The sequence below is a fragment of the Hypanus sabinus genome, chromosome 15 (assembly GCF_030144855.1).
Source record: "Hypanus sabinus isolate sHypSab1 chromosome 15, sHypSab1.hap1, whole genome shotgun sequence".
Taxonomy (NCBI): Eukaryota; Metazoa; Chordata; class Chondrichthyes; order Myliobatiformes; family Dasyatidae; genus Hypanus; species Hypanus sabinus.
In genome coordinates, this window is record NC_082720.1 from 75,971,890 (window position 1) to 75,984,455 (window position 12,566).

General features: G+C 38.0%; 1 protein-coding gene across 3 annotated transcripts in view; it reads left to right on the forward strand.

The window, feature by feature from the left end:
• Positions 1 to 12,566, forward strand: part of rars1 (arginyl-tRNA synthetase 1) — a 62,469-nt gene that overhangs the window by 6,707 nt on the left and 43,196 nt on the right. For 2 of the 3 annotated variants that reach the window (XM_059990535.1, XM_059990536.1), the window contains exon 2: positions 6,705 to 6,839. In XM_059990535.1, coding sequence (XP_059846518.1) covers positions 6,705 to 6,839 — 135 coding nt within the window. Of the gene's footprint in view, positions 1 to 6,704; positions 6,840 to 7,625; positions 7,698 to 12,566 lie in introns of those variants that run through there. The other variant, XM_059990537.1, reaches the window with a different exon arrangement.

Below are 12,566 nucleotides of genomic sequence, written 5' to 3' on the forward strand. Positions count from 1 at the left end.
TCCTTGTTCCCCATACTATATCTCTGGCCCCTTTTTCTAGCAGTCCTATATCCACTCTCATCTCTCTTTTTTTTGACATACTTGAAAAAGTTCTCACTATCCACTTTGATATTGTTTGCTAGTTTGCTTTCATATTTCATCTTTTCCCTGCCAATGATTCTTTTAGTTGCTCTCTGTAGGGTTCTCAAAGCTTCCCTATCCTCTGTCTTCCCACTAATTTTTGCTTTGCTGTATGCCCACCCTTTTGCTGAGAAAACAGATTCTGGCATTGGAGAGGACCCAGAGGAGGTACAGGAGAATGATTCTAGGAATGAAAGAGTTAATGTATGGGGTGCATTTGTTGTCTCTGGGCCTGTACTCACTAGAGTTCAGTAGAATGTGGGGAGGAAGGGAGGGGTTGATTTCATTGAAACCTATCAAATATTGACAGAGCCAGAAAGTGGATATAGAGAGAATGTTTCCTATAGTGGGGAAGTCTAGGGTGACAGGGCACTGAATCAGAATAGAGGGACGTCCATTTAGAAAGAAATAAGGGGATGGGAACCAGAGTGCCAGAGTAGATAGTGGAGCGGGGGTGAAAATAAATGATGTTAAAGTTTCATGCAAAGTCACAAATAGAAGGGTTGTGTGTGGTGGTAATAATCTTCTGAGGTGTGTCTGTTTCAATGCGAGGAGTATTGTGGGGAAGGCTGACGAGCTCAGGGTCTGGATTGATTTGTGGAATTATGACATTGTAGCCATTAGTGAAACTTGGCTACAGGAGGGGCAAGACCGGCAGCTTAATATTCCAGGGTTCCAATGTTTCAGACGTGATAGAGGCAGAGGGATGAAGAGTGGGGGGGGGGGGGGTGTCATTGCTAGTCAGACAAAATGTTACAGCAGTGTAGCAGTGTTCAGGCAGGACAGATTAGAGGGCTTGTCTTACCGAGGCCATATGGGTGGAGCTGAGAAACAGGAAAGGTATGACCAGATTAATGGGGTTGTATTATAGACCACCCAATAGTCAGCGAGAATTGGAGGAGTAAATCTGCAGAGAGATAGCAGACAACTGCAGGAAACATAAAGTTGTGATAATAGAGGATTTTAATTTTCCACTTATTGATAGGGACTCCCATACTGTTAAAGGTCTAGACAGGTTAGAGTTTGTAACATGTGTCCAGGAAAGTTTTCTAAATCAATATATAGAGATGCCAACTAGAGAGGATGCAATATTAGATCTCCTATTAGGAAACGAGTTAGGACAGGTGTTGGAAGGGTGCGTAGGAAAACACTTTTGTTCCAGTGATCATAACACCATTAGTTTCAACTTGATCATGGATAAAGATAGATCTGGTCCTCAGGTTGAGGTTCTAGACTGGAAAAAGGCCAAATTTGAAGAAATGAGAAAGCATCTAAAAAGCATAGATTGAGACAGGTTCTCTGACAAGGATGTGATTGGTAAGTGGGAGGCCTTTAAAGGAGAAATTTTGACAGTGCAGAGTTTGTATGTTCCTGTCAGGATTAATGGCAAAGTGAATAAGAATAAGAAATCTTGGATTTCTAGGGATATTGCAACTCTGATAAAGAGGAAGAGAGAGATGTATGACATAAAAAGGAAACAGGGAGCAAATAAGGTACTTGAGTATAAAAAGTGCAAAAAAAACTTAAGAAAGAAATCAGGAGGGCTAAAAGAAGACATGAGGTAGTTTTGGCAGTCAAGGTGAAGGATAATCCAAAGAGCTTCTACAAGTATATTAAGAGCAAAAGGATAGAAAGGGATAAAATTGGTTCTCGTGAAGATCAGAGTGGTTGGCTATGTACAGAACCAAAAGAAATGGGGGATCTTGAATGGGTTTTTTTGTGTCTGTATTTACTAAGGAAACTGGCATGGAGTCAATGGAAATAAGGCAAACAAGTAGTGAGGTCATGGAACCAATACAGATTGAAGAGGAGGAGGTACTTGCTATCTTGAAGCAAATCAAAGTAGTTAAAACCCAGGACCTAAAATGGTTCGGCACAGCCAAGAAGGGCCAGAAGGCCTGTTTCTGTGCTGTAATGTTCTATGGTTCTATGGAATTTGTTTAGCCAGAGGGTAGTGAATGTTGAATTCATTGTCATGTACTGCTGTGGAGGACAAGTCATTGAGTATACTTAAAGTGGAGTTTGATAGGTTCTTGATGTCACGGTGTCAAAGGTTACAGGGAGAAGGTAGGAGAAATCCTACAAAAAGGTCTGGATATTGCCCAGTCCATCATGGGTAAGGTCCTTCCAACCATTGAGCAAATCCACATGAAACACTGTAGCAGGAAAGCAGCATCCATCATCAGGGTCCTTCACCACCAAAGGCATGCTCTCTTCTCACTACGGCTATCAGGAAGAAGGTACAGGAGCCTCAGAACTCACACCAGCAGGTTCAGGAACAGGTATTACCCCTCAATTATAGGCTCTTGAACCAAAGAGGATAACTTTACTGAATTTAAGTTACTCCATCATTGAAATGTTCCTATAACTATTGGACTCACTTCCAACAACTCTTCATCTCATGTTTTTGAAATTTATTGCTAACTTATACTATTATTTCTTCTTTGTATTTAGCATGGATTGTTGTCCAATGCACTCTGGTTGAACACCCTAGTTGGGCGTTCTTGATTGATTTTGTTATGGTTATTATTCTGTAGATTTATTGAGTATGCCCACAAGAAAATGAATCTCAGGTTGTTCATGGTAACACATATGTACTTTGATAATAAAGCTTACTTTGAATGGGATTGAGAGAGATAGTAAATCAGCCATGATGGACTGGGAGAGCAGACTCAATGGGCTGAATGGCCTAAATCTGCTCCTGTGTGTAATGGTCTTATAGAGATGCAGGTGACTGTAGCATCAATGGTGAAGCAAGGGAAACCCCATTCTTTGAAAAGAAGGAAGAGCACCTCTGATTTTCCAGAAAGGAAAGCCTTATTTTGGGAACAGATATGGCAGAGATGAAGGAACTGCGAGAAGGAAATTACATTTTTACAGCTGATAGGGTGGGCAGAAGTATAGTTAAGCTAGCTGAAAGTTTCCAACCTGATGGGATAAACATCAATTTCACAAACTTATGGCAATTTTCTTCATTTCTCTTCCCTCTTCTTACATTCTCCAATCTGGATCCCATCTTATCTCTTTTCTCCTCACCTTCCTATCAACTATCCCTTCCTGTTCTCTCATGGTTTACTCTCTCCTATCAGCTTCCTTCTTCAGCTCTTTACCTTTTTCACTTATCGCCTCCCAGCTTCTCATTTCATCCACCCCCTCTCACCCACATCTTCCTCTCACACCACCCTCTAATCTTCTTACTCTGGCTTCCTTTACAGTACTGATGAAGGGTCTTAGCCCAAAACACCGACTGTTTATTTCTTTCCATAGATGCTGTCTGACCTACTCAGTTCCTCCAGCTTTTTGTAGGAAATAAAAACTTCCTGCTTATTGAATAATGTATATTTTTATAGGTAGGGTGACCCTTGATACTTAAAAATGTAGTAGCCACTGATTCATATTTGATTTATAATTAGGAGATGATTTAGTCAAATTTTCAGATAGCGAAGTACCGCAAAGAGTACCAGGATTAAAACTAAATGGTAAGCTCATTGATGGGTTAAATGTTGGCCGAGCTGCTGAGAGATTAATTTAACCACAGAATATTAGCAAAGGATTGGAAAAGCAATTAAACAATAACTTCAAAGTGACCCTGATCAACATGTATTGGGCGTATGATTTTAATCTGTCAAAGGCCAAATATTCCTTGGTGGAACTTCTGTAAGATGGAATTCCAGAAAATAATTAAAAGGAAACCCCCTTGCAGCAAGCAAAGCTGCAGCTATTGTAACTCAGTTGTCTGAGCTTTGTTTTGACCTCAATCTCTTCCGGCAGTGCATGTTTCTGAGGAAGCTGGAATGATCGTTTTCAGTGTTTGCTAGTGAGCATTGAAATTAAAGCCATGAGAAATTTCACCATAAAAACTTACTGTTCATTAACCTTTACGCCATAACTTATATGGATAATATAACTTGCAACTGTAGGGTAATTGTTTGTTTTACTCATTTGGAAGATGGATGCATGTTGAAATCTCATGTTTATATTACACATTCTGTTGAGATTCCCGGGTGGTGGGTTGACCTGAAATACAAATAAGTCCAGCCCCAAATGCTGTTGGTGTTCTGTAGTGATTTTTGCACCAAAGAAAATAATCTTAGAATCACCCTTTCAAATAGATTCTGGGCCCAAAAGGAGCAGCTAAGATTTAATTGCCCTTTGCATTTTAATTGTTAGAAACTTCTATACTTATGTCAGACATTATATTGATTTCTGTAATGGCCCGGGGACTCAAAGGAACAAATGGATATGACCCATGAATGTTCATATAATGTTAAACATTATGAGTTAGTTGGCAAAAGCCCAAATTAATCTTTAGAGGTCATAGACCTATGCAGAATTTAGTTCAATTATGTCAATATAGAAATAGTTTATGACTATTTATCCTTCATCTAAAAATTGTCTCAATTTGTAAATGTAATGCCACAAATTTTAATCCCTTTAGTTGGATTGTTAAAATGCAGTTTATCCGTTATACACATGTCACAATAACAGCTTTGCCTAGCATTCTCCCATTATTAGTACAGCCTACTCCATTGTTATGGCATTTGTGAAATGAAAATTCACCCTTATGGAATTTATGCATTGAGAAAGACTAACTAAATGAACATTGTATACAGAGAACTGAACTCCTTTGCCAGGAATAAGTTCAAGTTTAATTGTTATCCAACCGCACAAGTGAATACAGCCAAATGAAAGTGTTCCTCTGGGGTCAAGGTACAAAACACAGTACCAACGGCTATGCAACCCATATAATTATTGCAAAAGAACCGACAGTTACAAAAAAAATCTATAGCCCAAGTCCCTCAGTGTCATGGTCTGTAGACTGATGTACATGTGTTTTGTCCTGGAGCCAAGTTCCTGCAGAACAAGCCCACAGCAGTTTCTCAACTCACGCAAGTGCAGTTGTAGAGGAATGTAATCCAGGTTGTCTTCCACCGAGCAAACACTGGAGGGCAGCACCAGTGGGAGGGGCAAACCTCCAATCTAGTACAGAATCCAGTGGCACACAGACAGTTCCGGCATCTCCTTCCCCGGCTGCTACAACAGGCAACCACCGAGGCATGAGAGCCTGGTCCGCGCTACAACTGCTCCCCCCTCCATAGAATGAACTAGTGAATTGGACTTCCAGTGTTCTACATTACTAATATCCAACAAGGTCTCGTGATCACAATAAAAATGTCCAAGCCAGTCATTTGCACTCTTTGCTGGATCGCTCACTGCCTCTGATGCCTTCTTTCCTGGCTAGCTGAAGCAGGCTTCAACATGCTGCACTAGCCCAGCTCCATTGCTATCGTGCAATTCGCTGTTGGGGTAGACCTGCTGTACTCGATGTTCTTAATAGTCTTGCGATCGTAAAAAAGACAAAGAACAATAAGAACTTTGTTTGGACCCAGAAAGGCTGCTATGTCTGACTGTGCCACCATCTTACCAGAAACAGCAATTTACAGCATGAAACTGCTTTACATTAGACATTGTCAGGGATGTATCTTCTCTTGATAGTTATACCATTAACTCACTGGGACTGGATAGGCTGGGGCTTTTTTTTCCTGGAGCGTAGGAGCCTGAGGGATATAGCCTGACTTTATAGAGACTCTTTAAAGTCAGATTCAGGTTTATTGTTACTGACATAAGTCGTGAAATTGGTTTTGTGTAGCAGTGCAGAGCAGTCATAACAAATTACTATAAATTACAATGAAAACAATAGTATAAAAGAGGAATTACAAGGTAGTGTTCATGGGTTCGTGGCCCATTTAAAAAATCTGATGGCAAGGGGAAGAAGCTGTTCCTAAAGGCATGGATAAGGTAAATGGTAACAGATTTTTATTTTGTAGGATAGTGGAGTCTGAAACAAAAGGACTTAGGCTTAAGGTGAGAGGGGAAAGATTCAAAGGGGGCTCAATGAGAATCTTTTTTACACAGAGTGTTGAATATGTGGAGCAAGCTACCAGAGGAAGTGGATACATTTACAATGCATTTGGACTGGTACAGGGATAGAAAGAGCGAAGGGAAATGGGATTGGATGAAATAGACAATTCGGTCAGCACGGCCAAGAAAGGCCATGCTATATGCTATATAATACTGTGATTGCAGGCAATACTTGACAGATTTCTTGTAAATTATCATGATAGTCTTCTATTAATATATAATCAGTTAATTTAACACCCATTTTTAGATCATTAAAACAATAAGTCTCTGTCTATTGTACAATCAGAATTCCCTTGCCTATAGTTCACGTACCCCTGGAGCATTACTGTTGAGAGAAATGCTTCCCGCAGGAATCTTCTCTACTTATAACATGGGATTTCATGGGACAAAACAGTTAATGTTATGAAAATCAGATGTAGATATTTTTCTGTGAATGTAGCCCCTTTATAATGTGGGACTACTCTGTCCTGAGATTGTTGGCCCGTATTTTGAGTCAGCAAAATATTGAGAGTTTTCTGGTTCATTACAAGTCATGTAAGGAATATGTGAAAATTAAAACTTCTTCAATTAATCTTATTTTTGCGTTGGTATACATGGGCATTTTTTTGTTTACTGAAAACTAATTCTTCAGAAGAAATTAATTTTTTAACTTTTTTCTCTAGGAGGAAGAAATTAAGTCTCTTATTGCTGAAATTGAGAGTTTGAAAAACCCTGTGGCGCTTGAAACTCCTTTGGGACTAAGTGAAATGTTAGAGGAGAATGCCAAGCTCAAATACCGGCTGAATGTTCTCAAGCGTGTAAGTAGCCTTTTACTATTAAACTTTGCAAATTGTTTAGAAAATAGGTTAATGGGGTGGAAGAAGAATTAACAAATTGAATTAACTAAAAAAAAGTAAACACTTAATACTTTTTCCTCCTATTGTTTCTTCAATGTGTTGAAATGCTTCAGCTTTTTCAGGAGTAAGTACAGGAAATTGGTCCATACAGTATGGTAACAGGTCTGCTGGTCCACTGAGTTTATGGAGCCATTTACACTAATCCTAACTGACCCCACTTTCTTGATCCAATATTTCTGTCAAATCCCCTCAGGTTGTGGGCTGCCTTAATGATTATTGCCTGGTAACACTCACACCAACAGTGATGAAATGCTTTGAGAGGTTGGTCATGACTAGGCTGAACTCCTGCCTCAGCAAGGACCTGGACCCATTGCAATTTGCCTATTCCCACAGTAGGTCAACAGCAGACACAATCTCAAAGGCTCTCCACACAGCTTTAGAACACTTGGACAACACAAACACCTACGTCAGGATGCTGTTCATCAACTATAGCTCAGCATTTAATACCTTCATTCCCACAGTCCTCATTGAGAAGTTGCAGAACCTGGGCCTCTGTACCTCCCTCTGCAATTGGATTCTCGACTTCCTAACTGGAAGACCACAATCTGTGTGGATTGGTGATCAGCATTGGCGCACCTCAGAGGTGTGTACTTAGCTCACAGCTATACTCTCTGTATACACATGACTGCTAGGTATAGTTCAAATGCAATCTATAAATTTGCAGGAGTGAGATGTGCCAACTAGTGGAGTGGTGCTGCAGCAACAACCTGGCACTCAACATCAGTAAGACGAAAGAGCTGATTGTGAACTTCTGGAATGGTAAGGGGAAAGAACACATGCCAATCCTCATAGAGGAATGGGAAGTGGAGAGAGTGAGCAGATTCTTTTTTAATATTTTATTTCTAATTTTCCACAAACCAACAAAGAAAAGAAAATCAATACTATATATAGATCATTGCCATATAAACAAAAATAACAATAATACATGTCTTAACAAATGAGCAAGTCACCCATAGTAAAAAAGGAAAAAAAAAGAGAAAAAGAAAGAAAAGCACCCAGTCCATCACCTATCCAACTCCAAGCCAACCATTATATGAGATACACTTTTATTACCCCAGAACTATATATTGTAATAAAAAAAAATGGGGGGGGGGGGCAGCCTGCTCCCTGATCAGAAAAAAACAAAAGTCAAAAGCTGGAAAAGTAGGGTCCAATTATCAAGGGAAAAAAGAACAAACACCTGTCAATATAGGTGAGAGTTATGAAAATATTCGAGAAAAGATCTCCACACCCTATGGAACTTTATGTCCGAATTAGAAAGTGAGTAGTGAATCTTTTCGAGATCTAAACAAGACATAATATCCCTAAGCCATTGAGCATGGGTAGGGGGAACTACATCTCTCCATTTAAGGAGTACTGCTCGTCTGGCTAGAAGAGAGGCAAAAGACAATGTTCATTGCTTAGCCGGGGTCAAATGCTTGTCAGGGTCTCAAAGAATACCAAAAAGAGCGATCAAAGGATCAGGTTCCAAATGACAATTTAATATAGAAGATAAAGTTAAAAAAACACTTCTCCAAATTTTTTCCAGAGTAGGACAGGCCCAATACAAATGGAAAAAGCAGGCCTCACCTCCTTTGCATTTGTCACACCAGGGACTAATATCAGGATAGAACTTCGCCAATTTGGTTTTGGACATATGAGCCCTGTGGATGACTTTAAACTGCAGGAGACAATGACAAGCACATAAAGAGATTGAATTGACGGATTTAAGAATTGAATCCCAAGCCTTGTCGGACAAAGAAAAGCCTAAGTCATGCTCCCAAACAGTTTTAATTTTATCACTAGAGGCTCGTCTGAGAATCATAAATTTAACATGAATAGTAGAAATTACGCCTTTGCCCAAGGGGTTCATTTGAAGAAACAAGTCTACAACATTTTTATCAGGTTGTTCAGGAAAATGTGGTATTAAAGGGCTAATAAAATGTCTAATTTGAAGGTATCTAAAAAAATGAGTATTCGGTATATTAAACTTTATATAGACAACTGTTCAAAAGATGCAAACCGATTGTCTATAAAAAGATCTTCAAAACACCTGATACCTTTCCTACACCAGTCTTGGAATGTGGAATCCTGCATAGACGGTTGAAATAAAAGATTGTATAGAATAGGACTAGAGAGGGAAAAACTATAAAGACCATGGTATTTTCTGAATTGAGCCCATATTCTCAGAGTATGCCTGATTACAGGATTACTAATAGATTTTGGCAATTGGCAAGGAAGAACAAATCCAAGTAAAGCTGGATTAGATAATTTATTATAAGCATTTAATTCCATTGCCACCCATGTTGGACAAACAGACTGGTTATAAAAGTAGGACCAAAAGATAATATTACGAATATTGGCTGCTCACTAATATGAATGAAAATTAGGCAACGCCAAGCCACCTTCTCTTCTAGGCTTTTGGAGATGACCTTTATTGAGTCTGGGCTGTTTACCCTTCCATAGGTATGACGAGATAATAGAATCTAAAGAATCAAAAAAAACTTTAGGAATAAATATAGGTAAAGATTGAAATAAGTATAAAAATTTAGGAAAAATATACATTTTAATTACATTAATTCACCCAATTAAAGACATGGAGAGAGGTGACCACTGTGCTAATCTCCGTTTTGTAAAATTTAAAAGATTATTGAAATTCTCATCGAACAGTCAATTATCGTTCCTTGTTACGATAATACCAAGATAAGTAAAACAATTGTTTACTACTTTAAAAGGGAGATTGTGAAATTCTAATTCTTGTGCTTCCTTATTTATCGGAAAAAGTTCACTCTTTAGATTAAGTTTGTATCTGGACAGTTGACTAAATTTATTGAGAAGTGAAAACAAAAGTAAGGAGGTTGTCGGGTTTGATATAAAAAGTAACAAATCATCGGCGTATAGTGAGACTTTGTGCTGAAAACTGCCCCTCCAGATCCCAGTCAGTTCAGTATAACTGCGAAACGCAATTGCCATTGGCTTGATAGCCAGATCAAATAACAGAGGACTTAAAGGGCATCCCTGTCGGGTGCCACGTTTAAGATCAAACGGTTAGGATTGCTGGGAATTAGTCAAAACTGATGCAATTGGATGGGAATATAGTAACTTAATCGACTTAAAATTATATCCAAAATCAAATTTTTCTAAAACTGCAAATAAATAGTGCCACTCCACCCAATCAAATGCCTTTTCGGCATCAAGAGAGATAACACATTCAGGGGTCCCTGATGAAGATAAATATAGAATATTAAAAAGATGTCTAATATTGAAAAAGGGAAGGCGATTTTTAATAAAGCTAGATTGATCCTCAGAGATAATTAAGGGTAAAATAGTCTCCAGCCTACGGGCCAAAACTTAGTTAAAATTTCAGCATCTACATTTAATAGGAAAATCTGCCTGTATGAAGCACGTTCCAATGGATCCTTGCCTTTTTTCGCTAAAGGAATGATACAAGCCTCATCAAATGATGCAGGCAATTTAATTTATTTAAAAGAATCAGAAAAAACTGAACTAAGTTGGGATAAGAGTAATGAGGAAAAGGATTTATAAAATTCTGTAGAGAACACATCAGGACCAGGAGATTTACTAAGCTGCAAAGCAGAAATAGCAGAGGATATTTCCTCTAAGGATAATGGCTCATTCAATTTATGTTTAAGATCAGAAGAAAGTTTAGGAATATTTAAACTATCTAAAAATTGCATAACAGTAGTATTACCATTAAAGGATTCAGAGATGTAAAGTTGAGAGTACAAATTCCTGAATGTATCATTAATTTCAGACTGGTCCACACTAATATTCTCATTACTCATTCGAATTTTAGTGATGTGTTGTTTTGCTTTAGAGTGCCTAAGTTGGTTAACTAAGGACTTAGCAGATATAGAATACCCTGTGAATATAGAAATTACTCCGACTGCCCAAAAGTTGGCGTTCAATCGGATAAGTAGAAATAAGATTAAATTCAGTTTGAAGTTCCATTCTTTTCTTATATAACTCCGGATCCTTGACCTGGGTGTATAATTGATCTATAGCTTTAATATGATTGTTCAGTTCTAAATGTTCTTTGTGAGTCTTTCTTTTCAAATTTGCTCTGTAGGAAATTATTTGACCTCTTAGATATGCTTTCATTGTGTCCCAAATCACCTGACTAGATGTTTCAGGTAGTGCATTAGTATTTAAAAAGAAAGTTATCTGATCCTCCATAAATTTTACAAAGTCATTATCCGACAACAAGGTCGGATTAAAACGCCAGTGTTTATTTACTTGAGGGAGGCCAGGGAGAACTATGGACAATGTAAGTGGGGCATGATCTGAAATCAATATACTCTTATAGTCACAAGAGCGGACGGATGGGATCAATTGATTATCAGTTAAAAAATAGTCGATTCTAGTAAATGTATGGTGAACTTGTGAGAAAAAGGAAAAACTCTTTCATGTTGATGAAAGAAATGCCAAATATCAGATATTCCATAATTAGAAAGGAAAGATTGAATAAATAATGCAGATTTACTTAATTGTCTAGGGGTAGAAGAAGATCTGTCCAAAACTGGATCCAGCCAACAGTTAAAGTCACCACCCAATATAAGAGAGTATGAACTTAGTTCTGGCAATGAAGGAAAAAAACTGTCGGAAAACCCTACATCATCCGAGTTGGGAGCATAAAGGTTGGCTAAGACCACCTGTGTATTATAAAGTTTCCCCAAAACAATAATAAAACGACCATTAGGATCAGAAATCTTATTATGAAGCTGAAAAGAAACATTTTTGTTTATAAGAATTGAAACGCCCCTCGCCTTGGCTTGAAAAGTTGAATGAAAGTGTTGTCCTGCCCATCAGATGAGATGAGAATTATCTGAGTGACGAGTGACTGACTTGTAAAAAGATTACTTCTGCTGTAAGCTGTTTAAGATATGTGAACACTCTCCCCTTTTAACAGGATGATTCAAACCCTTAACATTCCAGCTGACAAAGTTCAATGGACTAACCATTGAACATAAGAAATTGAACATGTGAAATTACATCCTGTATAGTACAAATATGTCAAGATTCCATATATAATATTAGCATTGGAGTTCCCACCCACACCCTCTAAACCTACAACAAGAAAGCTGCAAATATAAAGCAGCAAGCTCTCCCTGAGAAAAACTAACCCCCTACTGGACTTCCAATTAGGTAACATCTTAATTATCGCCACTCCAACTGTTGATACAGTAATGGAAATAAACACCAAAAAGCTTTAAGAGTTACAAACAAAGATTTACCTTAACAAGAAAAACAATACATTCAAAACTTGTAAATCTTAAAGTATAATAATGGTCTAAAAAAAACATTACCCCAACCTTCCCACTGGACTTTAACGTCAAAGTAAGTAATCCAACCAAATCATAAAAATAAGAAAAAAAAAACACAAATAGCATCTTGAAACACAGGAAAAAAACCCACCAAAGAAAAATCCATTGGAGAGAAATTTGATCCAAACCCGAAACTGAGTTTAAAGGTACAGCATCAACTGCTGCTTAAGGTTAAAATAATCTAACCGGAGAGAAAAAAAATCATCACCTTTAAAGAACTAAAATTATGTAAGATAGAAACTAAAATTGAGAAAATGGAAAAAAAAACACTTCAGTAGGACAATGCAATATAATTAAGCTACTA